This window comes from Giraffa tippelskirchi, chromosome 7 (assembly GCF_054371585.1).
Source record: "Giraffa tippelskirchi isolate mGirTip1 chromosome 7, T2T-mGirTip1v1.2.pri, whole genome shotgun sequence".
In the NCBI taxonomy this organism is placed as follows: domain Eukaryota; kingdom Metazoa; phylum Chordata; class Mammalia; order Artiodactyla; family Giraffidae; genus Giraffa; species Giraffa tippelskirchi.
This window is the reverse complement of record NC_137281.1, coordinates 16,366,255-16,393,485: the sequence shown is the minus strand read 5'-3', so window position 1 is coordinate 16,393,485 and position 27,231 is coordinate 16,366,255. Positions and strand designations below refer to the sequence as shown.

Here is a 27,231-nt window from a genome sequence, read left to right as displayed (position 1 = left end):
TTTTGTACACCCCTCTCAGGAGGAAGGGGCTTCCCCAGTGACTCAGTGGTAAAGAATCGGCCTGCAATGCGGGAGATGCAGGAGATGTGGGTTCGATCCCTGGGTGGGGAAGATCCCCTGGAGGAGGGCACGGCAACCCACTCCAGTATTCTTGCCTGGAGAATTCCATGGATAGAGGAGCCAGGCGGGCTACAGTCCATAGAGTTGCAAAGAGTCGGACATGACTGAGTGACTGACCACACTCAGGAGGAAGGTGAGTCACCCGCCCCAAACCCGTCTTCCCTCCTCCCTGACCCAGACCATCAGTGTCATATTAAAGAATAAAATCTGCCGAAGTCTTAGGGATACAAGATTCATGTTTTATTTCCACAGAGAAACTCTAAAGTAAGACGTTCCTCCTGAATTTCTGTCACGGTGACTTCAGGTCACAAAATGGAGCCGGTGAAGAATCGGCTGGGGTACCCACTGAGACTGGTGGTCAAGGAGACACCACCGTGTGTGGGAAGAGACAAGGCACAGGCAGGCAGGTCCCCAGGCTAGAAAAGGCAGGTGTCGGCACGCAGGCCAAGAGCTGGGGCAGGGGCACAGCCCGGTCCCTTGATGACCCATGTTTCTCAGGGCCTCAGTCACTGTCGGAAGTGATTGTCTAGAAGCAGAGAAAAGAGAAAATAGAACACCGGCCACTCCCAGATCTGTTGAAACCAGACGTTCTCTCACCTCCCCCAGCTGCTGCGCCCACAGTTCCCTCATGTCCTGCCTGTGCCACCTGCGGTCTCCTCTCTCGCTCCTCCCTGAAACAAGTCTTACCCCTTCCCCACCTGGAGATTCACTTCTTCCTGCCTCTGAACCTTTACACCTGAAAGGCTCATCCCACAGCTGCCTCCCCTCTCCACACACAATTCCTATCCTATTCCCCGCTCCTTAATCTAGTGTGCATTCCTGTCCCTGCCTGGCCCCACCCAGCACTCAGAGGGTGCACTCCCAGTATTCTAGGTCATTTTTTAGAAACTCTTCTAAGTATTTATTTTAACTGAAGTATAGGTTTCTTTTTAATTTTTAAAAACATTTTTTGGCCAAGCCATGGAGGATCTTAGTTCCAGGGATCGAACCCACACCCCCTGCATTGGAAGCGCAGAGTCTTAACCACTGGACCACCAGGGAAGTTCCCGGTCATTTTCTTATGAGTCTTTCTCCACACGCCACACTCGGGTGTCTCCTCCTCCTTAATACCTCTAGCATGTTCTTCTAGAACAAAGGGAATGCCCAGCCCCTAGCCCTGACCCCAGGTGACTTGTGCCTCAGCTCCTGGTTGCAGCCGCTCATTCTGATACTCACCTACCAAAACTTCACCCACTCCAGCAGGCCAGGGTGCATCCGGGAAGCCTGTGGGACAAGGAGAAGGTCTGAATGGACAGCGCATCGTCCCCCGTGCACCCTCTGGCCTCAGACCCCGTCTCTCAAGAGCCAGATTTTCTCTGGCCCAGAACTTACCGAGGAAGAAACCGTGACTCCCCCCTGTAAAGAGAAGATCAGAGGAGGTGAGGTGAGGGCCTCCATGACTGCTCTGTACTCAGCCATGTCCTCAGGGCTCGGGAAGGGCCCGTGGCCCCGGCTCGTTCAGACCAGGGTCATCCCAGAGACCCTTTGGTCTGACAGCAGCCCTTCGGCCACAGCCAATTTCTCATCCTGCGTGCATTTTACCCAAGATGATACTGGATGTGGTCCCTGAGCATGCGTTGACCAAGGGGAGTGAGAAGAGGAAGGGTAGGTGTCCCTCTGCCTGCCCAGGGGGTGGGCCCAGTGGATGCCCACAGGAGTATTGACTGCAGCTGCACCTCCTTTCAGTCAGCAGACAATTTCTGACCTCTCAGGAGAAGTCCTCTCCCCAGGGGCAGGGGCTTTATTATTCCGAGTGAAAGTGAAGTCACTCAGTCATGTCATGACTCTTTGCAACCCCATGGACTGTAGCCCACCAGGCTTCTCTGACCATGGGATTTTCCAGGCAAGAGTATTGGAGTGGGTTGCCGTTTCCGAGGGAAATACCGCTGTTTGTCTGTTTGTTAACCAGCCTAATTAGTATTTAGCATATTCCTTTACTGAATTTATAAAGTTGTTTTCTTTGAGCCTGAATAAAGCAAAATCCTCACTTTTCGTTCCTGTTACTTCCTTTATGTAAAGAAGCCTTCATTTTCCCACCAACCAGGAGTTTCTGGGCCAGCCTCCTCTCCCCGAGAAAGGTCAGCAGTTCGAGATGGAGAGCAGACACGGAAAGGGAAGCCTGGCTGGCTGGCTGATTTGCCGTGGGTCCTGTGATTTTTGAGGAGGCTTATGTTCCTCATTGAGAGGATCCCAGTTTTCTCCACGGCATGTGATGCAGGCACAGTTCCCCTGTAACCTCTTCTGAGTGGGTGGGCAGTTGCAAGTCTTACCTTAGCGGGGGTCTTGACGGGGTACTGCGCACCAAGGGCTGTAGGGGGTCCCTGCTGGTTGTAATTGTAGTTCTGTGGAAGGAAGCAGTGGGTGGGGGCGGTGGGTAGGGGGACAGGAGAGAAGGGATGAAGGCATTTTACTCCCACCCTCCCTGCTCTGGCTGGACCTTTCTCAAAGCCCCTGCCTCCTCCCCTCCTCATGTCATGTGTTTGCTTCTATAGAATCTCCTTCCGCCACACCCCACGCCTTCACCTCACTTCACCTCCCAGCCCAGATGGCCTGGCCTCCCTCGTCCTTCTCTGCCTCTCCCAGCATCTCAGGTGTCACTGAGGAGGTGAAGAGAGGAGACCAAGGAAAGAAGTGAAGTCTGAATCAGGTGGTCAGGTGGCAGTTAGCTCACCTTAGCAGTCACAGCTACTGCGTCTTGCCATCCTGTGCCAGGCTAAGAAAATGATAGAACCAGGCGTGAGGAGGGAGAATTTCAGATTGGCCAGACCAAGAGCCAGGTGGATTTCCCAGGTGGTGCTAGTGGTAAAGAACCTGCCTGCCAATGCAGGAGACATAAGAGACGTGGGTTCGATTCCTGGGTCGGGAAGATCCCCTGGAGGAGGGCATATCAAACTACTCTAGTGTTCTTGCCTGGAGAATCCCATGGACAGAGGAGCCTGGTGGGCTGCAGCCCATAGGGTTGCAAAAAGTCGGACATGACTGAAGCAACTTAGCACACACAAGAGCCAGGCGGAGAGGGACCACGGGCCTTCTAGGGCATTCTGAGGGAGGGACTCACCTGACCAGCCCCACCTGCTCTCTTCTGAAGCGATGGCACGTCCTTGCCCTGGAAGGAAGCGGGAGTCAGAATGAGGGCGGCCTCGCGGTCCTTCAGGCCTTGCCAGACTCTCACCGCCCAGGCTCTGCCCTCCTTCTGGAGGCCAGCATCCCACCCGACCCACCCAGCCCTCTCGGGGTCCGTGATAGGTGCTGCCTACAGTGAAGGCGGCGGGCCGGGAGGAGACCGATGGCCCGGATAGATAGAGGACAGGTTGCCACACTCAGTGGGCAGGACGAGGAGAGAACGGGTTTGCCAGCCCCACCATCACCCAGACACCTGCTGCGCCGGCCTGAGCCAGAATAACAAGTGAGGGAACCCACACAAGCTCCCAGGGCGGAGCCCACACGTCAGCCCCACCCATCTTCAGCTTGCAGCACGCCCTGCTCCCCTCACAGGCCTGGTGATCCCTCTTCCCAAATGCTGTTCTCTGCGGGGTCCTTGGAAGGCCCGGCTGGTTCCCACAGAGGCCAAATCAAAGGAGAGAGAGGAAAGGGAGAAATACAGGAAAGCAGACAGAGCCCTTAAGAAGCACTGCAGGGACTTCCCTGGTGGTCCAGTGACTAAGACTCTGCACTCCCAATGCAGGGGGCCCGGGTTTGATCTCTGATCAGGGAACTAGGATCCCACATGCCTCAACTAAGGGTCCCCACGCCAGAACAAAGCTCAAAGGTCCTGCATGCTGCAACTAAGACCCAGCACAGCCAAGGAAATGAATAAATATTTTTTAAAAAGAAGAAGCACTGCAGATGCACAGGCCACCTCCCCTCCTCTGATCAAGGCAGGGGGAAATCTTGCCTGTCTCTTTCTCAGGCTCAGGATGTTCTTCCCAAATCTGGCTTAACTCTCCACCTTATCCATACCTGCCATTGACTTCTTTTTCTTTCTGTCACTGAATTCTAACCCCACTACTAGCCCCAAAAACGTGGACACAAACTGGAGGACCACAGGCATTTTTTTGGCTTGGTCCACATGTGTAAATTCAATTAGTTGTGAACAGTTGAAAGCCAGATTTCTAGCTTTTCTGGAAAAATCAAGACAACATGGCTCTATCTGTCCAGCCTCACGTGCCCATGTGGACAGGGGAGCCGGCGGCCCTGGCCTCAGTGCCCAAGAGCCCTGATTCCTGAAGGCCACTAGCCCCACGAAACCCAAGTGTGTCCTTCAACAGGACGCTAAGGCCTTGCCCGTCCTTCCCAGAACTCAGATAACCAGACCCCTCCGAATCTGCCTGCACCCGAACTTGACTCCCCCTTCTCCTCCTCCCCCCATAGATACTACCCTCCCGCTGCCCTTCAGCTTTCCTCCTGAGTGACCTCGTTCCGGCCCTGAGAGTTGAGCCCAGCCTCAGGCCCCTCCATCTCCCCGACCCCGCGACCCCCGCCCCCTGCTCCCCCTGCAGTACCCACCCAGCTGTGGCTCCCCCCAAGGCAGGCCACGCCCAGCAGGAGCAACAGCAGAGAGGAGACAGTGGCCGGCTTCATGATCTCCCGCCTGTGGAGCCCTCGACTCTCGACCTCGGGCTTTTATCCCCGGGAGGACCTCCCACCCGGCTCCCTTCTCCGTGACTCACAGCTTCCCTGTCCCACCCCACCTCCGCTGGGCACGCACACGGGGAGGAAAGTGGGGACGGAGGGAGGCACCTTCCCTCAGCAGGAAGGAAGCAGAACCCAATCTCCACGCCACTGCCCAGGGCCCCAAACCCTGTGTCCCCAGAGCTGAGTGTCCTGACCCGCAAACCAGGGGTTCTACGGCCCTTACCTCAGTAATGACTTTCCAGTTCAAGAAAGGAGTGTTGTGTTTGAAATCCTGGAGGAAGAAGGAAAGATGAGTGGGCCACAGGGAAAGAGGATTCAGAGGGTGGAGTGTGGCAGCCTGTTGTGAAAGTTTCAGGATCACGTGCAAGAACGGGTTTTGGCGCCTGGGTGTAGTTTGGGGTTAGATGAAGATAAGCCTCCAGGAGACTGAGGGTGTTAGCATTGCTGATGGTACTGGTGATAAGACTTGGGGGAGATGACGCATCTCAGAAGTGAGAAGAGGGGGGATTTTGTGACAGGTAGACTGGAGCAGAGGAGTAGCTGCCTTGAGGAAGGCAGGGAAGAGGGACAGGATCACCAGGATTCCCAGTTCTTCAAAGAGTGAGAGTTCTCCTACCTCCCAGAGCCGCCTGAAGTAGAGGAGGGCACGAGTGCTGGGGGGTCGGGCCTGGGTCTGTGGATGAAAGTGGGGAGCCGGTGAGCAAGGAGACTGTCCCCCACCCACCCTCACCTGAACCCCTGCTCCTGTATCCCTCAGCCTTCAGAATTCACTGTGACTGAGGTCTAGGGGGAGCTGGTGTCTCCAGGGACACCAGAATACTGTTTTGGGGGACAGGGAGAGGGAGGCTAGGTCTCTGGAGCCATTAGCCACCCTTCTGTCACCCCCACAGCACATGACAGCATTCTTCTCTAGCCCAGTTCCCACCCCCACCCCAGCCTCAGGGAGAACACGACCTCAGGTCCTGCCCCTTGCACCTTCGCACCTTACTACCTGCCCACCTCCCAGAGATGTGGAGCTGAAATCCCCCCTTCCAACCACCCTGCCCTCCATCCCCCAGAACAACAGTGGAGACATTAAGAAAGGAGCAGAGACCAGGAATGTGGGATAGCTAAGATTTATTTTGGAGCAAGCGTTGAGGTTAGTAGGGAGATAGTGGTGTTTTAAGAATGGGTGGCGGTGGGGGGGGTGGCTCCCCTCCATCTGGTAGCTCCATGTCTGGAAGTCACGGGGTGCGAAAGCTCCTCTGGTCCTGGGCAAAGAAAGAAGTTCCAAGGGGGAGCTCAAGGACTAGGGATTTGGGGAGCAATGGACCAAGGTAGGGGTAGATGGAACCTCCGCATCAGAAATCTACAGGGACCTTTTCGCCCACTGCTGTCATCCACTCAAGTCCAGCTCTTGGGCTTGGAGACCCCCATACCTGCCAGGAACGCGTGGTCCCCTTTCCTCACTCCTCACTCTGGCCGAGTCCTGGCTCCCTCATTGCCCCTCTCCCTACCATGAAGGAGGTGAATCTCTCCACCCTCTTCTCTGCCCACCTCTTGTGTTCTGTCCCTTTCCTGGGAGATCTGCTCCTGGGGGAGCCACCCCCGGTGAATCGTGCCTAGCGGCAAGCACTCCCTTTACTGCCCCCCTAGATGCGCAAAAACGTTTGACCCCCTGGGAAGTATCTGTGCACACCCTGGTTCTCCCATTAAATTCTTAAGTGCCCATGCTCACAGGCCTGAGCAGGGTCCACAGTAAGGAGTCTTGCCCTTACCAGAGACCATTCTCTATGAAATACAAAAGTCTGTTTTGTTCATTTCATCCCTCCAAACCAGGACTCTGCTGTAGTTGGAAGCTTCTGCATCTCCCATCTTTCAATCCCCATCTTATTCCCAGAGGGTGATGTTTCTGTCTCCCCACCGACCATCTCCCTTCCACGCGTTTTGGAGGGCAAGAATCCTAGTCTGCATTCTTTTGCTCGAAGGGTCAGGAACTCTAGTTTCTCCAATCAGGTGGCTAGAAGGACTGGGATGGGCAGGGGACGTCTGACCACTGGAGAGCAAGCCCCAGTGGCAAGAAGCAGCTGCTTCTTGGCTCTGGGCTCTCACAGGCCATAGAAAGAGGAGCCCAGTGTTGCCGTATTGTTCTTTGAAAATGAATCAAACAAAAGGATCAGTGGACCACCGATTGCAGCTTCTGCCTTTGGTATTTGAATCATTTATTTGTCCTTTATCCCCGCTTCCAGTCCGCCCCCTCTGCTCTGGAGATATATCTGCTATACTGGTGTCAGACCAGCCCGGCCAGGGCTTCCCCTGTGAGAGCAAGGGGTAGGCAGGGAGGAAGGACAAGGGGGTTCTGGGCTCTGAGCGTCTCCCAAGATTATGTATGTGCAGGGCCCAGACTGATGCCTGGAGTGTTCACTCCCTTTTCCCTTCTCTCTTGGCATCAATCCTCAAGTGAACTTTAGCTGCCCCTGATGATTCAGTCCATGCCCTGCCTCTCTCTGCCTCTGCTCCCTCCCTGGTTCCTGGGGATTAGGCCTACTTACTCTCCGGGGAAACTGAGGTTCAGGACTGTTCAGGTCTGCATGTTGAGACATGAAAGAGACCTGCTCCCTCCTTATCCCCCACTCCCAGCTGTTTTGAAATTCTCCCTCTCTTTTCAGGTCTCTGCTGTCCTTCCTCCTCGTTTTTATCTTTTCTTTTTAAATGACTGGCGGAAATGTCTTCCTAATGATGATCATCACTGTTCCCTGGCTCACCTAGCCGGAGTTTAGCTTTCTTCTCTACATCCCTCTCTTAAAAAGATCAGAACGATGCGGCCTTCCAGCCCTTACCTTGTTTATGGCATCCCAGTTAATGAAGCCCAGCTTATTTTTAAAATTCTGCAGGAAAAAAAAAAAAAAAAAGAATGGCCAAAAAAAAAGAATAGCGTGATTGACTCAGGGCCTCAGGACAAGAGAGCTCAAGGGCCATTGATGACAATCATTATATTGGATTAGTCAGAATTTTGATCAGATTTTCCCAAAGATGATATGGAAAAATCGGAACGAACATTTTGGCCAACCCAATAGCACAGACTTCAGCCTGGGACCAAGAGACACAGGTTTGGTTTTCCAAAGAAAAGTGAGTAGAGCACTCCTGCCGAACTCACCTTCCAGAAGGTGTCGAAGTTGAAGGGCTCAGAAGATGTCTGAGAGTTCTAAGGGACCAATGAAAACCAGAATGAGAGTAAGAACCCACTCTGTGGGCTGGAGGCAGGGGTGGGAGGCATGGGGGGGCGGGGAGGGCAGGCAGGGGTGCTTGACACCATGGTCCCAACCCAAGAAGAGGGATGTTCTCACTCACCAAAGTGTTGATTCCACTGACAGCTTCACCTTCGCCACCGGAGCCCTGCCCCTGGGTGGGGAAAAGGGGATGTTCAAGGCTCCATGCACCCTGTCATGCATGCCACCTATCACCTGACTCTTCTCGGCCTTTGTACTGTGTACTCTCTATCAAGCTATCCACCCCACTTCTTTCCACAGCACCTAAGAGCTGCCACCTCCAGAAAGCCTTCCTGGACTGACTTGCTGCTTGCTCTCCAGAATAACCCTTCCCAGTCCCTTGAATCAAATCCATATTCTTGCTTCTGCCCCATGCCCTGCTCCCCAAACACCACTAGTAGCCAACATGTAGTCCCACTGTGCACGGGGCACTGTGCCTCTTTCCACCACTTTCCCATGTGGAGATGGCTCTGCTTTACAGAAGGAAACTGAAGCAGAGAGCTGTCCAGCAGCTTTTCTCAGCACCTGTCTCTGTGTCAGACTCCAGTGCCAGGACTCTGAACCACCTTGGTGTGATTACGGTGCAGAAAGCTCTGCAGTAACTGACAGGGATCAACAAGTTAGCTTCGCTGTCCCTGTTTTACACAAGAGGAAGCCCAGGCTCAGAGAGGTCAACTGACTTGCCTGGAGACACAGATGGCAGGTGATACTGCTGGTGTTCAAGCCTCCATCTTTTAACTCAAAATTCACTGCCTTTCCATTTGTCAATTCTGTCTTCTTACATTTGGTTTTAAAAAATATTCCCTTGGGACTTCCCCTTCGGTCCAGTGGTTAAGACTCCTCCTTGTAATGCAGGGGGTGCGGGTTTGATCCCTGGTCAGGGAATTAAGGGGCTTCCCAGGTGGCGCTAGTGGTAAAGAACCCGCTTGCCAATGCAGGAGACATAAAGGATGTGGGTTCGACCCCTGGGTCAGGAAGATCCCTTGGAGGATGGCATGGCAACCTACTCCAGTATTCTTGCCTGGAGAATCCCCATGGGCAGAGGAGCCTGGTGGGCTACAGTCCACAGAGTAGAAAAGAGTTGGACACGACTAAAGCAACTTAGCACGCACGCACAGGGAACTAAGATCCCACATACTGTGGGGTTAGTTGATAAAGTAAATAAATAAAATTAAAAAAAATATCCCCTTGATGACAGAGGATGAGATGGTTGGATGGCATCACCGACTCGATGGACATGAGTTTGAGCGGATTCCGGGAGTCGGTGATGGACAGGGAGGCCTGGTGTGCTGCAGTCCATGGGGTCGCAAAGAGTCGGACACAACTGAGCGACTGAACTGAACTGAACTGACTGACTATCCTGTCATTTTTGTCTGTTTTTCCACCTCACTACATATTTAAGACTTTGGTGTGCAAAAAGAAAACTAAAAATAGAATTACAAACTGGGAGAAGGTTTCTTAAAACCTGCTTACCCATAAAAGGTTAGTGTCCCTGATAGATGAGGAGCTCTTCACAGAGCCTTCTGGGTATAGCGCCCTCATCCCCACTGGGCGTGCTCCTCATCCTCACACATAGGCTAGCAGCCTCACCAGGACGCTTGTTGAAAACCAGAGTCTCAGCCCCACCCCAGTGCTGCTGAATCAGAATCTGCATTTTCACAACATCTCTGGGCGCTGCCTGTGGACCTTAGCGCAACACCTCCTCTGTCAGCGCAGCACAGCAGGTGCTGACAGAGAGCCAGATTTCCAGGATAACTAGGAGGGAAAGGTGTGCTTTCAAAATCGGTTTCAAAACTCATCACTGAATTCTGTTCACTGGTCAGGTATAGGACATCTGAAACAATCCTGTTTCTAAAAGGACTGGTTTTCATACGATTGTTCACAGCCCCCGTCTGTGGTCTAACGTGAGATAGATTATGTAAGGACCTACAATTAATTATTACTTGGGAGCTTATTAGTCTTTTGAGGAGCATGCCCGTGGTTTCTTCCCCCTGGATTGTAAATTCCCCACGGACGGGGTTGGGACGCAGGCTCGTGTTAGGAGAGGGGCGAGTGGAGTTGCATTGAGGAGGGAGCACCGCTGCGGAGATGAACCGCAGTCGCTGCAGGTTCGGCTCTCACCTGGCCCCCAGATCCCCCGGACACGTGCGGGTTGTCACACTGTGGGAGAGACAAAGAGAAAACTCTTGGTCCCCACCCAGAGACCTAGTCCAGCCCCGCAGATTGCAGCATTCGCACCCCAAGGCTGGCCTGGGTCCATCACCCCATCAGCATCTGCCCCCGTTCCCCTCAGAGACTGGGGGAGCTGTCCTCTCCCACCGTCACCCACCCTCTATGCCTCTTCACACTCACCTCAGGTTTCTTTCCGCCACCACTTCCAACCCTGCTCCCCAAGGAGGAGTTGGGATTGTATCCCTACAAGGGAGAGCAAGAGTCCGTGTGGGGGCTTCAAAGGACTTGGAAGGGCCCAGAGTTCCCAAAGTACGGATTGTTCCCATCCCCTCACCCTCTTCTGGAACCCAGAGAGGGGAAGGGACCCCGAGAATCCTTACCTGGGAGGAGCCACCATGATCAGAATTTCTAGTGTCCTAGATGCAGGGAAAGTGGGTGGTACAGGGAGCAGTAAGTTACGGCAGCTTACAGCACCTGGCTTGTTCTTGCCTGAGACCTTTCCCAGAACCCCAAGGAAGCCAGCTGTGCCCCCTCTCTGCAGGCCCCCTGGTGGGAGCTCCACCCTCATCCGGCTCCCAGGTCATAGTCCCCTCCTGATCCTCTCATCCCTCGTGTAGGGACACTGTTATTAGCATCTACACCGCAGTTCTGTAAGTATCTTTAAGTCTCCACACGTGGTCCTCTCCCAGTCCTCCTGGGAGCTTCCCAAATAAGTGTCATCCCCTGTGACCGAGTGGATGGCGAGGGGCTAGGGTAAACACAGTAGGCAGGGCACCTCTTCTGGAAATTAGAGGGCACGTGTCAGCGGCACTGCCTGGTGGGGCTGGAAGGTGGGCAACACGAGCTGGGGGGCCTGGGATGACAACTCCATTGAGGCCAGCTACCCTGGGGCTGGCAGCTTTCAGGCAGACCTTGGAGTGAGTGTCCTCAGCAGGAACCACCAGGGGCCCCATCTCTGCCTTCAACAAAGGAGTAGAACTTACCCAGCTGGACCCGGAGCTGCCGGAGCTGCCGCTGCTGCCTCCATTGCCGCCACCGCCGTTGCTGCCGCCGCCACCGCTGCCGCCGCCGCCACCGCTACCGCCGCCACCGCTACTGCCGCCGCCACCGCTACTGCCGCCGCCACCGCTACTGCCGCCGCCACTGCTACTGCCGCCGCCACTGCTATTGCCGCCGCCGTTACTGCCGGTGCCACTGCTGCTGCCACTGCTGCTGCCACTGCTGCCGCTTCCCTGAGAAGCGGGAAGAGACCAGCATCAGTCACTTCAGTCGTGTCCGACTCTGTGCCACCCCATGGACTTGTAGCCTGCCAGGCTCCTCTGTCCAGGGGATTCTCCAGGCAAGAAGACTGGAGTGAGTAGCCATTCCCTCCTCCAGGGGGTCTTCTCCACCCAGGGATCCAACCCCGATCTCCCTCATTGCAGGCAGATTCTTGACCGTCTGAGCCAAGAGACCAGAGCGAGGTCTAAAGATGAGAACACCAAGGGAGAAGCCTTTTCCTCCCTCTCCCTCCTCCCTCAGGAATATTTCCCGCCCGGTTTGAGAGGAGTAGAGTTTCTCCGTCTCCTCCCGGTGCAAAAATGCTTCATGTTGCCCCGTCCTCTTACCCCAGAGTTGCTAGAGCTTCCACCTGAGCCGGGGGGGTTGGTGCACTGTGGAGGGAAGGGGACGGGTGGGTTTCCAGTCGAAGCTGTTGCCCCCAGACCAAGCTCTCCTGCATCCTTGGCTTGGCTTCCTGTCCCGGTGTATCTCCCCCCGCCCAAGCCTAGCTCACTCTTCTGAGCCTGGTCCCCACGCCCATCTCTCCCCAACCAGTCGGCCTCTTCCTTCCACCCTCCCCTGCCCGCCTTTCCTCTGTGTCTCTCCCAGGTTCTATCACATGCATCCAGACACCTCTGCCTCTCCAGGCTCTTCCTCTTACTTCTGTATTTCTGTTGTTGCTGGCTCTCACTGAACCAGGTTGGGCCGTGGCTCCCTGCAGGAAGGGTGAGATGAGCTTGGGATCAGAAAGGATGCAGGGGAGGTGCCAAGAGGGAGGGCTTGAAGGGAGGGAGGGGGCAAGCATCAGGGCTGATGGTTACTTTACCTGAGAGATGGCCCCCAGGTTGAATGGCCCTCTGTGGCCTCCCTGGCCCCAGGAGCCTCCCTGAGCACTGGCTCCAGAGCTGCCACCTGAGCCTCCAGAGAACACGTGGTCCCGGGGGTCCCCTGGGCCTCTAGGGTTGCCCTGAGAGCCAGGGATGCCGTGTCCTCCTGATGGAGGCTGACCATGGGTTCCCTGCAAGAGCGACATGGCTGCACTGAGTGTGTCTGACCTCCTCACTCTGGGGTAGGGGAGGGTGGGCAGAGCAACTCAGAGAGGAGCCAGAGCAGGACACGGGGGTGGCAGGGGGGAGGCAGGTGGAGAGAGACCCAGGGGCGGTGGAGGAGGGAGGCCTGACATGGAAGGATCACCACCGATGAGGAAGCATCCCTCCTTTCAACTGCTTCCCGGGATCCTCAGCCCAGCTGCCCATAGCCTCCCATTTCCGGAGCAGCCCTCCAGCCACTCACCCAAGCTCCATTGCTGCTGGGCGTCCCATGCCAGGAGCTGTGGGCAGGGCCCACTCCGTGTCCGATGATATTCTCAGCCTGCCTGCCGGCCTCAGTCCTAGTGTTTTCAAGAGCGTGGCTCTCTTCCTTAGGTTTGTGGGCAAGAGCATCCCCCAAGTGGGGTTCCCTGGCCTCCCTGGATCCCAAACCCGCTGTCTCTCCATTCCCTCGGTCAGTGGCCTTCTCGATTCCGTGGATGATGGCTTCTGCCATCCCCTCTCCGAAGCCTTCTCCTAATCCGTGTCCAATGGCTTCCTCAACCTCTCCTCCAGTGTTCTCCTCTCTACCCTGCAGCGGACCAGCCTCCCCACTGCCCAGGAGCAGGAACAGCAGGAGGCAGGCCAGAGACCCCTTTAGCTTCATCTCTGCCTCGCTTCCTCTCTCCTGAGTGCCTTCTTCCCACCCAGGTTCCCTTACCAGCCCTGTCTCTTCCCCAGTGTCTGCCGGCCCTCCTCCCTTCTCTCCTTCCTTCTGGCTTCTTGTTCGCCCTCCCTCTGGGTCTGCAGCCTGCTCTCTCCCTCCCCAGATGGCCTTGTCTTCCCAAAGTCCTCCTCCACGCCGCTACTCCTTATAGTGTAGCTTGGGAGAAGGTGGCAGGGCTGGGCGGTCCAGCGTCCCTCCCCACAGTGACTCAGGTCCAACCATCCGATAGGGTAATGAGCTGTAATTGTGAGTCTGAGTGTCTGTGTCGAAACAGAGAGGGAGTCCGTGCATCCGGGAGGGAGGAAGAAATGGGATGAGTTTGATGCCAAATTGTTCTGATTTCCCAACCCCAGGAATTTGGGGCACGGGGTGGGGGTGGGGGCATCTGGGGAGCTAGGCTGGTGGTGCCTCCTAAAGGTGATGGGGTGGAGGGGACTTAGGAGGGAAGAATCAGGCAGGACATCAAAAGAGGGAGCAAGGGTAAGGAGCCCAGTGGAACAGGACCCATCCTAGGTGTAAGCCAGTATGGGTCCGGGACACCACAATGGGCGCAGGTGACCTTCGCCAGCCTTCATCTCTCCCATCTCACTCCCCATACTGCCACCTACAGGTAAGATCCTGACACTGCCATGTCTTCCAGCCACAGAGAGCCTGGGACCCCGGGAGTCATCAGTCGGGAAGGAAGTGGCTGCAACCCTCAGAGTGGTCATCAGGGCGAGTCAGTTAGCATCTGGGCTGAGAAAGCTGGGTGTGGAGCAGGGGAGCTGGGCGGGCCGGCCACCCTCAGGGAACGAGTGGGAGGGAAAGACCTAGGGAGGGTGCAGCTGACCCAGGCACCTATCCTGTTTGCCAGGCCAGGAGGGGGCACGTGTGTGAGCTCACAGACTGCTATGAGGGCTGAGACTACACCAGCTCACCCCACCCCACCCCCAGCTGCTCCCCAACGAGCCAGAGCAGCACTGGCGAGGGAGGAGGGGTCAGCACAGTGGCCCTCTCTCCCCTGGGCCCAGCTCAGGATGAAGAACTCGAGCATCCTCCGGAGGGTTCATGGCTCGCTGCTCAGCAAGTGTGGCTGCTTCTCCCACTGCCATGAACCCCAGGTCCTCCCATTTGGCACTGTCTTGTATTGCTGGGACTCAGTTAGGAGGGGCCAGTTTCCATCTGCCTTTCTCAATGTCTCTCAGGCAGTCTTTCTCCACCCCAGCACCCGCACCCCAACTTGTAACATCCATCACCTCTCACGATGTAAACACTGCCTGTCCTCCTCTGCTCCTTCCTTCTTCCCTGTTTTTCCATCGCTGATTCTTTAATGATAATAATAGTGGCAAAGGTAACACAATAGTAGTCGTCATCATCTTTGTAGCTGCAGTTGATCCACAGCTTTCTATGTGCCCAGCACTGGACTAAGGGCTTTAAGGCTCAGACAGCCCTGGAAGAATCGGTCTTATTATCATCCCCATTTAGGGACAGAGAACTTGGGGCTCAGAGAGGATATAGTACGTGTGCAGTAGTGGCGAAGCCCAGGCCAGCCTGGCTTGCTCCTGAGCCTGGTTCCCAGGGTACTCTGTCTTCTCGGTGCCTGAGACCCTCCCCTGGTTTTCAGAATCTTCATTCTTCTCTGGGTGGAATTGGTTTGGGTTTTGCTCTGGGGCCATGTGAGGGGCAGAGAGCAGGAGCAAATCTGAGGCCTCTGGGGTTGGTGATGGACACCCCACACCCCCCAGGACTCACTGCTTCTCACCCCCACAGTACCTCGGGATAGGAGGTGGAGCCCGTGCTCACCGACTCTGACTCCTTCCCACACATCCCTCGTGGGACATCCTCACCATGGCACAGAGCTGCCCTGTCCCTTCTTTCTTCTTCCTCTCTCCTTCTTGGAGCCAGCTTACCTTCTTAAGTATATTTTAAGAGAATATTTTATATCACTACTCTAAGTAGAAAGCCAGGATCACTGGCCCATAAATAGAAAGTACAAAAAAACAAAGTGAGAAGCAAGCAATTGTATTACATTATAGCTGGTGGCAGTTCCTGTACCCTCTTTGTTTAAAAAAAAAAAAAGATTAGCACATCTGATAGAGGTGTTCTGAGCCCACGAGCACAGAAGTGGAGTCTCCTTCTTCACCTAATCAGAAAGTTTCTTAAAATTTTTAAGAAAACAGTTGTTTCTCACTTTTTGATTCAGACTTATTCAAAGCCATGTTCACAAGCCATCTAAATTCTCCCATGCCACCAGTAGTCCCATTTCTACCTTCTGGAAAAATACTGCCCTCAGACATCTGTGGACCTGATGGGTCACTTCAAATCAGTCTGAAGGCATGTTTATTAAATACCTGTTGTGTATTTAATAAACAGAAGACTAGGTGCTTTCACATGAATGATCTCATTTAGTCCTCACTATAATCTCAAGAGATAGATATTATTCCCATTTTACAGATGAGGTAACTGAGGCCACAAGCTGTTTAAGACACATACAAAATCATATACAAGATCATGGCAAAATGGGGCTGTCAGAATCTGACCTAGATCTGTCTGACTCCAGACAGCCTTTTCTCCTGCAGCTCCCTGCCTCTTCTCTTCTTTTAGGCATAACAGTATCCATAAATCTGATATGCCCAGACATTCTGATTTCAGCTTTTCTCTCTAATTCACTACTTCATTCATTCAGCAAGCGTTTATTGAGTGCATACTCTGTGTCATGCCTGCTCTAGGCATGTAGTACAGCATGGAACAAGATCATGAAAATCTCCCTCCTTGGGGAGATCATGTTCACTGAGGGGAGATTGAACAATAAACATATCAGGTGACGAAGAGTCCTATAAAGAAAGATAAAGTCCTATAAAGAAAGGGGGTGAGGAAATAGACAAGACGGAGTTTGGGGTTTGTTTTAGTTTGGGTTTTTTTTTTGTTTTCTTGGCTGTGCCTCGTGGCTGGCAGGATCTTAGTTCCCCAACCAGGGATTGAACTCCGGTCACAGCAGTGAAAGAGCAGAATCCTAACCACTGGGGCACCAGGGAACTCCCTCAGAGTGTTTTGAATAGCGTGGTCAGGAAAGGGCTCTTTGAGATGTGATCTATGACCCAAGACTGAAAAGAAGTGAGAGTGAGCCATGAGAATATCTGGAGCCCGGGGATTCCAAGCAGAGAAACAGGGCAAAGGCCCTGAGGCGGGAGCCTGCTTATTCTGTTTGAGGACCATTGCAGCTGGTGCAGAGGGGAAATGGGAGTAGTTGAAGTCAGACAAAACCAGGCCAGATTGTGGGACTTTGGGGACTGTGGTGAGGACTTTGACTCTGAATGAGGTAGAACCAGCCAAGGGCTGGAAACCAAGGAAGGTTGTGACCTGATTCAGATGTTTAACTGACCAACAGACTGGCGTGGGAGTGGGCATGAGGTGTACAGAGATCAGGGAGGAGGCTTCGGGGGGAGAACAGAGGCTGGACTCAAGGATGGAGGGGAGGTGACATGAGGCTCGGGTCTGTGTGGTGTCTCTGTTCCCCTCTGCGGGGTCCTGGGCCTCAGACTGGCAGCTGCTGGCTCACCTCATCCTGTCCTGGAACCTATGCTCAAATCCTGACTTGATTACTTACTTACTGCAAGAGGGGTGGATACGAGGATGACACAAGGTAACACGCGCCAGGTGTTTAGGACAGTGCCTGGAGCATAAGAACACTCGAAATGTATTCTTGCTAGTGTCAGACATGTCACTGCTGTTGGAATACCTTCCTGGCAGTTGTTTAATTTTGAGACACGTGCACAGGCACACAGGGACCCCCTGGACGGGCCAAAGGCAGAAATTTACTTTTAAAGAGGACTTATTTGGGGAATTCCCTAGCAGTCCAGTGGTTAGGACTCCCCACTTCCACTGTGGGGGTCATAGGTTCAATCCCTGATCCAGGAACTAAGATCCCGCAAGCGATGTGCTTCCCACTCCCCCACCGCTGAAAAGAAACAACTTGGTACAGGGAACTTATTTGGAAGTAGCCCTCCCCCAACCCAAGGTCACAGGGAGGCCCGCCGCCACCCCTCGAGCAGAGATGCCGGGCAGGAAAGTGCTTGGGTCGAGGAGCCAGCTATCACTGCCTGCTGGCTGGGTGGCCTCCGTCAACTCTCTCCCTTCTCTGAGGCTCGGCTTCATTATCTCTAAGGGGTGATCATGGGACCCGCCTCAGGGGAGGTTATGAGGGTGAGTGAATCATGTCTGTAAATGCTTAGTACAGGGTGAACACCCAATAAAAGCTGGTGGTGACGGTCCCACAGACTCCTCTCCCTGTTCTTCCACAGCCTCGGTAACTGGCCTCCTCTCTTTCTGACTCCCTCGCCTGACTCTTCCTGTCTGGCCCAGCTTTGGGCTTCTTGCTCACACATCCCAAGTCTGCTCCAGCTGGTAGCCTCCCCTCTACTGGTTGCCAGACACTTGTGCCTGGCCTCGACCCCTCTTCCGGAACCTCTTAGTCTAGGGGAAATGGATATGAAACAGGTAAGGAGATAATTGCAGGCTTCCCAGGTGGCTCAGTGGGTAAAGAATCTGCCTGCAATGCAGAAAATGTGGGTTCGATCCCTGGGTTGGGAAGATCACCTGGAGGAGAGCATGGCAACCCACTCCAGTATTCTTGCCCGGAGAATCCCATGGACAGAGGAACCTGGCGGACTACAGTCCATTGGGTCACAAAGCGCTGGACACAACTGAAGCTACTGAGGACGCGCACACACACACAAGTATGTAATTACAGTTTGTCACAACACCTTGAAGACCAGGATCAGTGCACTATGGGAGAGTATCAGAGATGGCCCTTTGCTCAGACCAGGGAGGCCAGAGAGGACGGATAGGCAGGGTGGACGTCCCTAGCAGAAGAAGCAGAGCCCGCCAGGCCTCGAGGCAGGACTGAGCCATGCCTCTTGTAACCTTCAGATCTGGCTCAACCCTTCTCGTGCAGAAACCTCCCAGGACTGACACCCAGCATTATCCTATATCTCTTTGGCACTTTCAGGACCCCCATTCAAGCCAACCTAGCAAGAAAATCGGCAAATAGAATCAACGAAAGCTTTTACTTTCTGAGAGAATGATTCCCCACTCTGAAGGAGTTCCTCCAGACCAGGTGAAAGGGCGTTCAACACAGAGTAGACCCTCTGTTCCCACATGTGTAGGAAACATGTGGTATTGAGTTGGCCAAAAAGTTCATTTGGTTAGTGAATAGTTGTTCAATAAAGTTCTTGTGAAAATGAAAAATATGTATTTTACTGTTACTTAAAACCAAATGAACTTTTTGGCCAACCCAATAGGAATGAATGCTTCTGTTTATTGAAATGCCAGAAATAAAGCTCTGGGATTTACTTTGAAAACCATCGAAAATGTATCAGTACCCGAGCAGAAGGATCAGGGGAAGGGACGGTTAGGGAGTTTGGGATGGACATGTATACACTGCTATACTTAAAATGTATAACCAACAAGGACCTAAGCTAAGCCAAGCTAAGTCACTTCAGTCGTGTCCGACTCTGTGCGACCCCATAGACGGCAGCCCACCAGGCTCCCCCGTCCCTGGGATTCTCCAGGCAAGAACACTGGAGTGGGTTGCCATTTCCTTCTCCAATGCATGAAAGTGAAAAGTGAAAGTGAAGTCACTCAGTCGTGAACGAGGACCTACTGTATAACAAAAAAAAGAAAAATTATCAGTACATGGCTAGATGGCTTGGTGTGTGATGAGTGGAAATGTGATAAAGCAAGCATAGTCATATGTTCATGGTGGAATCCAGGTGGTGAGTATGCAGGTATCCACTGTAAACTTCTTTCATTTTTGCAATAAGATATTGCCAGGGAAGAAAAGGAGCATATGTTGTTTAAGTAGAAGTATTCTGGGACTTCCCTGGTGGTCCAGTGGTTGGGACTCCGTGCTTCCACTGCTGGGGGCCTGGGTTCTATCTGTTGTTGGGGAGGCAGCGAGACAAAAAATAAATAACTAATAAAATAAAATAGTGGTATTCTACAAATAAGAAAAAACAGAGAATATGAAGTGCCGAAAACAGGCCCCTATCAGGGCCTATCAGGCCCCTCCCCCCACCGGTGTGTCATTTAGTCTTTATTGATACATCACTTTGTATTTGTTTTCAAATTCTGTTCGGGCTTTGGGCTTAGTCACTCAGTCATGTCCAGCTCTTTGTGACCCCATGGACCGTAGCCTGCCAGGCTCCTCTGTCCATGGAATTCTCCAGGCAAGAATACTGGAGTGGGTTGCCGTTTCCTCCTCCAGGGGATCTTCCTGACCCAGGGATTGAACCCACATCTCCTGTGTTTCCTGCTTTGCAGGCAGATTCTTTACCTCTTGAGCCATTGGGGAAGACTTCCCAGGAAGCTTCTAAATTCCCCAAGGGCAAAAACACTGTCTCTATTTCTGGTCCCACAGTTGATAGAATTTTGGACCTGGAAGCCATGTTTGTAGTCCTCTCTTGCAGACACCCGCCCCCCTTTATAGGGGAGGAAGTGTGGCCCCTGGAGGGGAAGAACACGGCCCACAGGCACACGGTCTCCCAGCACTCCGCCCGTGCTAGGTGAGTGTTCTACAGACTTTAGAGGCAACCGGGCAAGGTCAGGTTCTGGCAATAGACAGGCCTGCTACTTTCTCACAGGTGACCCCAGGCAAGTGGCCTGGCAACTTGAAGCCTTAACTTCCTCATCCATACAGTGTAGATCATACCCTTGGGTTGTAGGAAGCTTAAATGGTTGTAGAGTATTTTTCATACGGTACCTGGAACCTACTACATGCTCAGTATATAGTGGTTGCTAGCATCATTTCTCCAGGCTCTGAGCCAGCCACAGATCTGAAAACGGGGCCTCGTGCGTCACCATTTCTCTCACAAAGAGGCCTCCCTCCTGTCCTCGGTGTGCCTTCCCCCTGAGCCCTCTCCCCTTATTCACTGAGTCCCCTCCCCACTGACACTAAACAGCAAAAGAGGACTTCCCTGGTGGTACAGTGGATACGAATCTGCCTGCCAATGCAGGGGATACAGATTCGATCCCTGGTCCTCGAGAAGGTCCCACAAGCCACGGAGCAGCCAAGCCCATGCCCCACAACTACTGAGGTGGTGCCCTAGAGCCCGGGAGCCACAACTATTGAACCCATAAACTACACCTCCAGAAGCTGGCACACCCTAGAGCCGGTGCTCCGAAACAAGAGAAGCCACTGCAATGAGAAGCCCACCCAATAAACAGCAAAAGACCTCTGGGTTTTCAGAATATCCTTTGTGGCTGTTTCTCCCTCCACTCATGTGACTTTGGTCGTGTTTCTTGACTTGCCTGAACCTCCGTATGATTTTTTATAAAATGGGGCAAGCAGTACCTCTTACCTAACAGGTCAATTGAGAGGATTCAGCGAGGTCATGCATGTAATGCACGGGGAGCCTAGCATGCCTTAATTACACAATACACACGGGTTACTATTGGTATTCCTTTGGCCACACCCCTGAATGAGGATGCTAACTTTTGGGGCTCCATCAAGGTTCCTGCCATTTTTTCCCCAGGTGCTCCTACTGGCACCCAAGAAAGCCCCACTACTGGCCCGGAGGGGCTTTCCCTGCATGGATTTCCTCTTGGTGCCAAGCACAAACTTTGCACTAGTGAAGCATAACCTGTCCCTGTAACCACCCTCTTCGATCAGATCAGCCCGAAATCTCCAGCTCCACCCATCCTGTGCATCAGACTCCCAGCTCCTCCAGCAAAGTAGCAAGAGGAGGAAAGACAAACCTCCTCCCACAGATACACCGCTTAGGGAGCACAGTGGACCATGATATTGTACAGTGTGTTGTATTTATTCACAAGTCTCAGTATTGCCCCCTTAAGGGACTCTAGAAATCCAGCCTCCCCCTTCCCTTCCCCCTGCCCCACCCCGCCCTGCATGCCCCAGCTCCTTCAGGTCACTTCAGCGGATATGACAATAGGAATGTCAGTCTCTTCAACCAGGCCAGTTCATCAGCTTAGGGAATGATGCTGGTGACGCTCTGGAGAGAAGGAGAGGGAGTGGATACAGAGTCCTGTGCCCTCACACCCCCTAGAGAGATGAGAGGGAGACTAGCTACTCCAGCCAGGAATTGCTTCTGTTCCAGGGACTATCTTAAGGAAGGTGGCACCCAGACTCAGGAAGAACAGGGAGCTGGTCCACCCAGACACAGGTGCCAAGAGCCTTGGTAGAGACTGAGAAGCTTTGTCTGCTTTGCCTGAGAGGATCCTCCGCCACCTCCAGAGCCCGGGAATAAACAAGGGTGTGTCTCTGAGTTTCTGGCATAGTCTTAGGGCTGTTCCACACTCTCACCCATCAGATCCAGTCTCAGGCCTCTGAATGTACTGAGCACAGACAAGAGCTAGGACTTCTCTTTGGGTCTAGAGGGAGGCCCAGGATCCCAGAGGAGCTTTTAGCCTGGTGGGGGTGGGGAGGGACTTGCTGTCCACCAGGGACAGAGCTGGGGTTCCCACCACCCAGGATGTTGCCACAAGACAGCAGGGACAAGACAGCCAAGGGAGTCACAGTGAAGGGAGGGGGTGTGACAGGAGACGCCGAGGTGGGTGGTAATGGGCACACACGACAGCGTTTCAGCAGCCCCTCCCTCCCTGGCTCCTAGATACATAGAGGCCCCTGGAGGTCTCTTCTGCTTGGATGGGAATGGAAAGAGCCCAAAAGGTGAGCACAGGATGTGAAGGGCAGAGAGCAGGGAGGCAAGGCAGACCAGAGCTGGGAAATGGGTTGGCTGGCATCTGCAGAGCCTGAGTGTCTGTCTACAGCGCAGCTCTCAATGAACAGGTGATGGGAGGGGTGTGAGAACGTCTCCCAGAAACCACCTGGGCACTCACCTTCCACAGGACCGATAAGGCCATGAAGGGCTTGTTGACCGAAGCCTGAAATTCAAGGACAAGAGGGTCAGTCCCCAGCATCTATCCCACCTACCCCCCGAGGAGAGCCTCCGATCCCCGAACTACCACCCTCCAAGTCCACGCTGTGTGCTCGAGACTTACTCCAGATGTTAAGGTGGTGGTTGCGGCCCCTCCGTGCTGGGCGGTGGATCCACCTGGATGACCGCCCTGTGGACGAAGCCCAGACTGTCATTACAACCCCCCAGACCTTGAGGGTTTCCCAACTTCCTTTTTCGCAGTGGCCCGTTTCCCCTAGGGTGACTGGGGCTGGGGTGGGAGGCATAAGCTCACCCGCCGCCCCGCACTGACCAGGAAGAAAACCCAAAGCCCACGTGGCTGTGGGAATTCCGTGAGAGGTGGGAGGACAAGCCAGGAACCATGTCTGCCCTTACTGGTTAGTCTTCCCTCAGTTCCCTTTTGTTCGAGTTAATGAGACGTTCTTAGTCACTGAGAAGGGGACTCACTGGAAAGGGAGCCCAGAGGAGCCTCACAAATACCAGGACCATAGTTTAACCTCCACCTTGACCTTTAACACGCTCTTCTACACACACTCCAGCCTGATCCCTAATTCGGGTTGATCCCCATTCTGAATCCTCCCCAGACTCTTAGCAGTGCCTCTGCCTCTGCACTGCTGCTGCTAGCCTTGAATCCCCAAACAAACCGCCCTCTCTTGGGCTCTATTCAGTGAATCCTGGCATCTGACTCACAGCCCTCTCCGTTACCCTGAACACTTTCATCATAGTTCCTTTCTCTGCAGCCACCCATCCCTGGCTCCGTGGCTGGCAGCTTTCGAGGCCTGGGCCAGTCTGTGAGCTGGTGTCCAAGACTCCGCATGGAGAGTGGGGAGTGGCGAACAGGGGCAGGCAGGAGTCAGCCTTCTCTTGCTCCTCCTTGGTGCTCATAATGCTGTGCGTGGTGCAGCTTGCCTCCCAGTATCTGTCCCCTCTACCTAAGTGAGGGTCAGAAATCCCCCAGGAAGTCTCCCTGGTGATCTGGTGGTTAAGACTCCGAACTTCCAATGCAGGAGGTGGGATTTGGATCCCCGGTTGGGAACTAATATCCCATATGCCGCATGGCTGTGCTTGCTATTCTATGCTTAGTCGCTCAGTCATGTCCGACTCTTTGCAACCCCATGGACTGTAGTCCACCAGGCTCCTCTGTCTGTGGGGATTCTCCAGGCAAGAATACTAGAGTGGGTTGCCATGCCCTCCTCCAGGGGATCTTCCCAACCTCAGGTCTTTGGTCTTGCAGGCACATTCTTTACCATCTGAGCCACCAGGGGAGCCCATGCTGCATGGCACAAAGAAAGAAAGAAATGAAGGAAGGAACAAAGGAAGAAAGATCCTCTAGAAGCCCTCCTCTGACAGGGCAGTGTGGAGGAAGGGAAAGAAGCCTAACTTGGAGATTCACCAAAGCTGTGTGCTAGCCACGTGACCTTGGCAAATCCCTCAAACCTCGCTGAGCTTCCAGTTCCTTATCTGAGAATCAGGGAGTCAGCATCCTTACCCTGACTACCTCAGAGGCTTGCTATGAAAACTAAACAGAGTGGGTTTATCTTCCAAAGTTAGTCCTCAAGCTCATGCTGACGCTCTGGGTTTTCTCAACACTCATTCTCTTTGCTCCATAATAGATCTTGGCCTCAGTAACTGCTTCCTGTTCCCCAGGGGAGGCTGTGCTCCTCCCTACCGATCGCCTTAACTGGGAGGGCAGCTCCCTGGAGGTGGGGCTGGGGTCCTGTCCACATTCTCTGATATAGGGCTTTGCAGATAAGATGGCTTAATCTGTCTGACCGTTTGGCCACCAGCTCCTTTGTAAGGGAGATGGAGAGGGGAAAGCCAAAGCTTCCCCCAAGCTTAGCCGCCCAAGCTTCTTTCACCAAATGATGGTGACGTGGGCTCCCCAAATATCCCAAGGGTTGAACCTCTCCCTCCCCCAACACCCTTCTCCCCACTTCCCCACCCCTGTTCACCTACATTCAGCAGCTGGTTGGCCTCCTTGCCGGCTTGGTTGACCCCATTATGAACATTCTGCTGCAACCTGTCCTCCTCCTTCCCGGCCTGGCCTGCAGCATGGTGGACACCTTGGCCAAGTTTCTCTGCTTCCTTTCCAGCCTGGCCAGCAGCGTGGTTGACCCCGTGACCCAATTTCTCTGCCTCCTTGCCGGCCTGGTTGACCCCATCACAGACCCCTTGAGCCACTTTGCCCGCCTCCTTTCCAGCCTGTTCAACAGTATGGTGGACCCCCTGGCCAAACTTCTCTGCCTCCTTCCCAGCCTGATTCACCCCATGTTGGGCCCCCTGGACTATTTTTTCTCCCTCTTTCCCAGCCTGCCCAGCAGCATAATGAACATCCTTGCCAAACTTCTCTGCCTCCTTCCCAGCCTGATTCACTCCGTGATGGACCCCCTGGATTATTTTTTCTCCCTCTTTCCCAGCCTGCCCAGCGGCATGGTGGACCCCCTGACCAAACTTTTCTGCCTCCTTCCCAGCCTGATTCACTCCATGTTGGACCCCCTGGACTATTTTTTCTCCCTCTTTCCCAGCCTGCCCAGTGGCATGGTGGACCCCCTGGCCAAACTTCTCTGCCTCATTCCCAAACTGTCCAGCAGCATGGTGGGCCCCCTGACCAAACTTCTCTGCCTCTTTCCCAAACTGTCCAGTGGCATGGTGGACTCCTTGACCAAACTTCTCTGCCTCATTCCCAAACTGTCCAGTGGCATGGTGGACTCCTTGACCAAACTTCTCTGCCTCATTCCCAAACTGCCCAGCATCATGGTGGACCCCCTGACCAAATTTCTCTGCCTCCTTCCCAGCCTGATTCACTCCATGATGAACCCCCTGGACTATTTTTTCTCCCTCTTTCCCAGCCTGCCCAGCGGCATGGTGGACCCCCTGGCCAAACTTCTCTGCCTCATTCCCAAACTGCCCAGCAGCATGGTGGGCCCCCTGACCAAACTTCTCTGCCTCTTTCCCAAACTGTCCAGTGGCATGGTGGGCCCCCTGACCAAACTTCTCTGCCTCTTTCCCAAACTGCCCAGAGGCATGGGCCCCCTGACCAAACTTTTCTGCCTCACTCCCAGCCTGCCCGGCAGCATGGTGGGCCCCCTGGCCAAACCTCCCTGCATCACTTCCCGCCTGGTTGACCCCATGATGGACCCCCTGAATCACTTTGTCTGCCTCCTTCCCAACCTGTCCAGCAGCGTGGTTGACCCCATGGGCAAGTTTCTCTGCTTCCTTTCCTGCATGTCCGACGCCACTGTTGATTCCATGGGCTACCTTGTCCAAGCCGTGGTTGAGCCCCTGGACGCCCTTGTCCAGCTCCTTGCCGGCCTGGTTCCCCATGCTGCTGAGTCCATTAAAAACTTTCTCCACTTCCCTTCCAGCTTGAGTGATTCCATTGTTGATGCCTTCCAGGGCCTTGCCCACCTCTCTCTCTGCATTGCTCAGCCCTCGGTTGATCCCTTCAATGACCTTCTCAATGGGATCATTGTTGGCCGCCCATCCAGGCAGGGCCCCCAGTAGCAGCAGGAGGGAGCAGGAGCTGAGCAAACTGGCAAGATGCATATTGTTGGACAAGCGGGGAGGATGCAGAGAAGAGCCAGGGAGGCAAAGCTGCTATTTATCCTCTGCCTCCTTTGCTGTTCTCCACCCCTCATGACTCAATTACCCTGTGAGGTACTTAGTCTCCAGTCAGGGAGGTATTTCCCAGGGAGATCTGGAGTTGAGCAATGAGAAGAGGAGGAAGAGAGAGTGAGTCATGAATGGAGAAGACTCACGCGGCATCTTTGCTCCTTGCCCAGCTCGCGCCCTCCACCCTACAGCCCAGATGTCTACCCTTCCAATCACCTGCTCTTTTCATTCCTCAGTTACTATCCAGGCTTCATCTCTCCCAACCCCATCTTCAGTCACCCTCCATCCCTAAGACCCTGGCTGGTTCTTCAGCATCTTCACTCCTCTCAGGGGATCTAAGGATCCAGCCTCCCCAGCAACAAGAGTCTGAAAAGATGGGGAGCGGGGGCCAGAAGCACCCTCAGGGAGTGGAAGCAATCATTAGGCCTTGCTCTGATTGTTGTTGTTGACCCCTGGCCCCTGTACTTACTACGCTCCAGCCTACAGGTCTTCTCTCTGGTCCTCAAACACACCAAGCTCATTCCTGCCTCATGCCCTTGGCACTTGCTCTTCTCTCTGCCTGGAATGAAGAACTCAGATTTTCACAGGTTGGGTTCCTCCTCACTCTCTTCTTGCCTCAGATGTCACCTTCTCAAAACACCCTTCCCTGGCCCTCCCCTAGTTATACTCTGTAATGTCATCCTTTACTTTTTATAGCTCTTACCACAATCTGAAATTATTTTTTATTGTCTGTCTCACCTATCAGATTGTATGCTTCCCAGGTGGCTCAGTGGTAAAGAACCCTCCTGCCAATGCAGGAGATCTGGATTCAATCCCTGGGCTGGGAAGATCCCCTGGAGGAGGGCATGGCAAGCCGCTCCAGTACTCTTGCCTGCAGAATCCCATGGACAGAGGAGCCTGGGGGGCTACAGTCCATGGGGTCACAAAGAGTCACACACACACACCCCTATCAGTTTGTAGACTTCCAGAGAGCCTTTGTCTGTGTTGGGCATGCTATATCCTGAGCTTTGAGAATATTCAGTAAACATTTGTAGGTTGAACAATGGATGGATTAGAAGACATAAGGGGATGAGAGTCCAGGCCTGAGCCTGGGTCTCAGAGCGTGATGGAGGGAAGTTTGTGTGTGTCCCCAGAGCAGCATCAGGTCCCTTGGTGAGGGTGGCAGATTTGGGAACCAGAAACACATTCTTGCCCTACCTCCCAGCCCTTGGGCAAGGGCAGAGGACTGATTGCCACGAGCTGGGACAGGATGCAGTGTCTCCTGAAAAGCCGGTTAAGGCAGCCACAGGGAGGAGCCGAAGACCCAGGGCAGCAGGAGCCTGTCAGCCAGAACCTGGGCTGGGGGCCAGGAGCTCATCCTTTCCTCCCTCCTCCCCCTGAGGCCTCCTAAGTCCCGACCTGAAGTCCCAAGTGTTGACATACTGGCAAGGGCTGGAGACAGAAACAGCTGAGAGTTTGGCCTCGGTGTGGAGCAGGAC

The 27,231-nt window shown here is 53.9% G+C and overlaps 2 protein-coding genes and 1 long non-coding RNA gene across 4 annotated transcripts in view; 1 reads left to right on the top strand and 2 right to left on the bottom strand.

The window, feature by feature from the left end:
- Positions 1–15,287, top strand: part of LOC145515783 (uncharacterized) — a 41,975-nt gene extending 26,688 nt beyond the window's left edge. Inside the window, exons 4-6 of the long non-coding RNA XR_014061006.1 lie at positions 1,360–1,543; positions 11,185–11,567; positions 13,840–15,287. This is a non-coding gene — a long non-coding RNA (uncharacterized LOC145515783). The remainder of the gene's footprint in view (positions 1–1,359; positions 1,544–11,184; positions 11,568–13,839) is intronic.
- DMKN (dermokine) lies at positions 339–13,268 on the bottom strand. 2 transcript variants are annotated; one of them, XM_081516997.1, is made up of 19 exons: positions 12,768–13,169; positions 12,301–12,492; positions 12,136–12,189; positions 11,822–11,866; positions 11,198–11,446; positions 10,595–10,630; positions 10,395–10,457; positions 10,164–10,202; positions 8,125–8,175; positions 7,931–7,978; positions 7,614–7,661; positions 5,411–5,467; positions 5,018–5,065; positions 3,218–3,265; positions 2,831–2,872; positions 2,430–2,501; positions 1,492–1,515; positions 1,336–1,383; positions 339–646 (listed from the first exon to the last, which is right to left on the bottom strand). In XM_081516997.1, the coding sequence occupies exons 1-18, from the start codon at positions 13,167–13,169 to the stop codon at positions 1,336–1,338; spliced, it is 1,566 nt and encodes a 521-aa protein (XP_081373123.1). In that variant the 3' UTR covers positions 339–646. The 2 variants fall into 2 exon arrangements, with proteins under 2 accessions (XP_081373123.1, XP_081373124.1); XM_081516998.1 differs by lacking the exon at positions 2,831–2,872 and having other exon boundaries at positions 12,768–13,268.
- Positions 15,288–21,007: 5,720 nt separating the features above from the next.
- SBSN (suprabasin) lies at positions 21,008–25,687 on the bottom strand. Its single transcript, XM_081516931.1, has 4 exons — positions 24,098–25,687; positions 22,227–22,292; positions 22,065–22,109; positions 21,008–21,217 (listed from the first exon to the last, which is right to left on the bottom strand). Exons 1-4 carry the CDS (start codon positions 25,685–25,687, stop codon positions 21,194–21,196), a joined length of 1,725 nt encoding a protein of 574 aa, XP_081373057.1. The 3' UTR covers positions 21,008–21,193.
- Between the last annotated feature and the right edge of the window lie 1,544 nt (positions 25,688–27,231).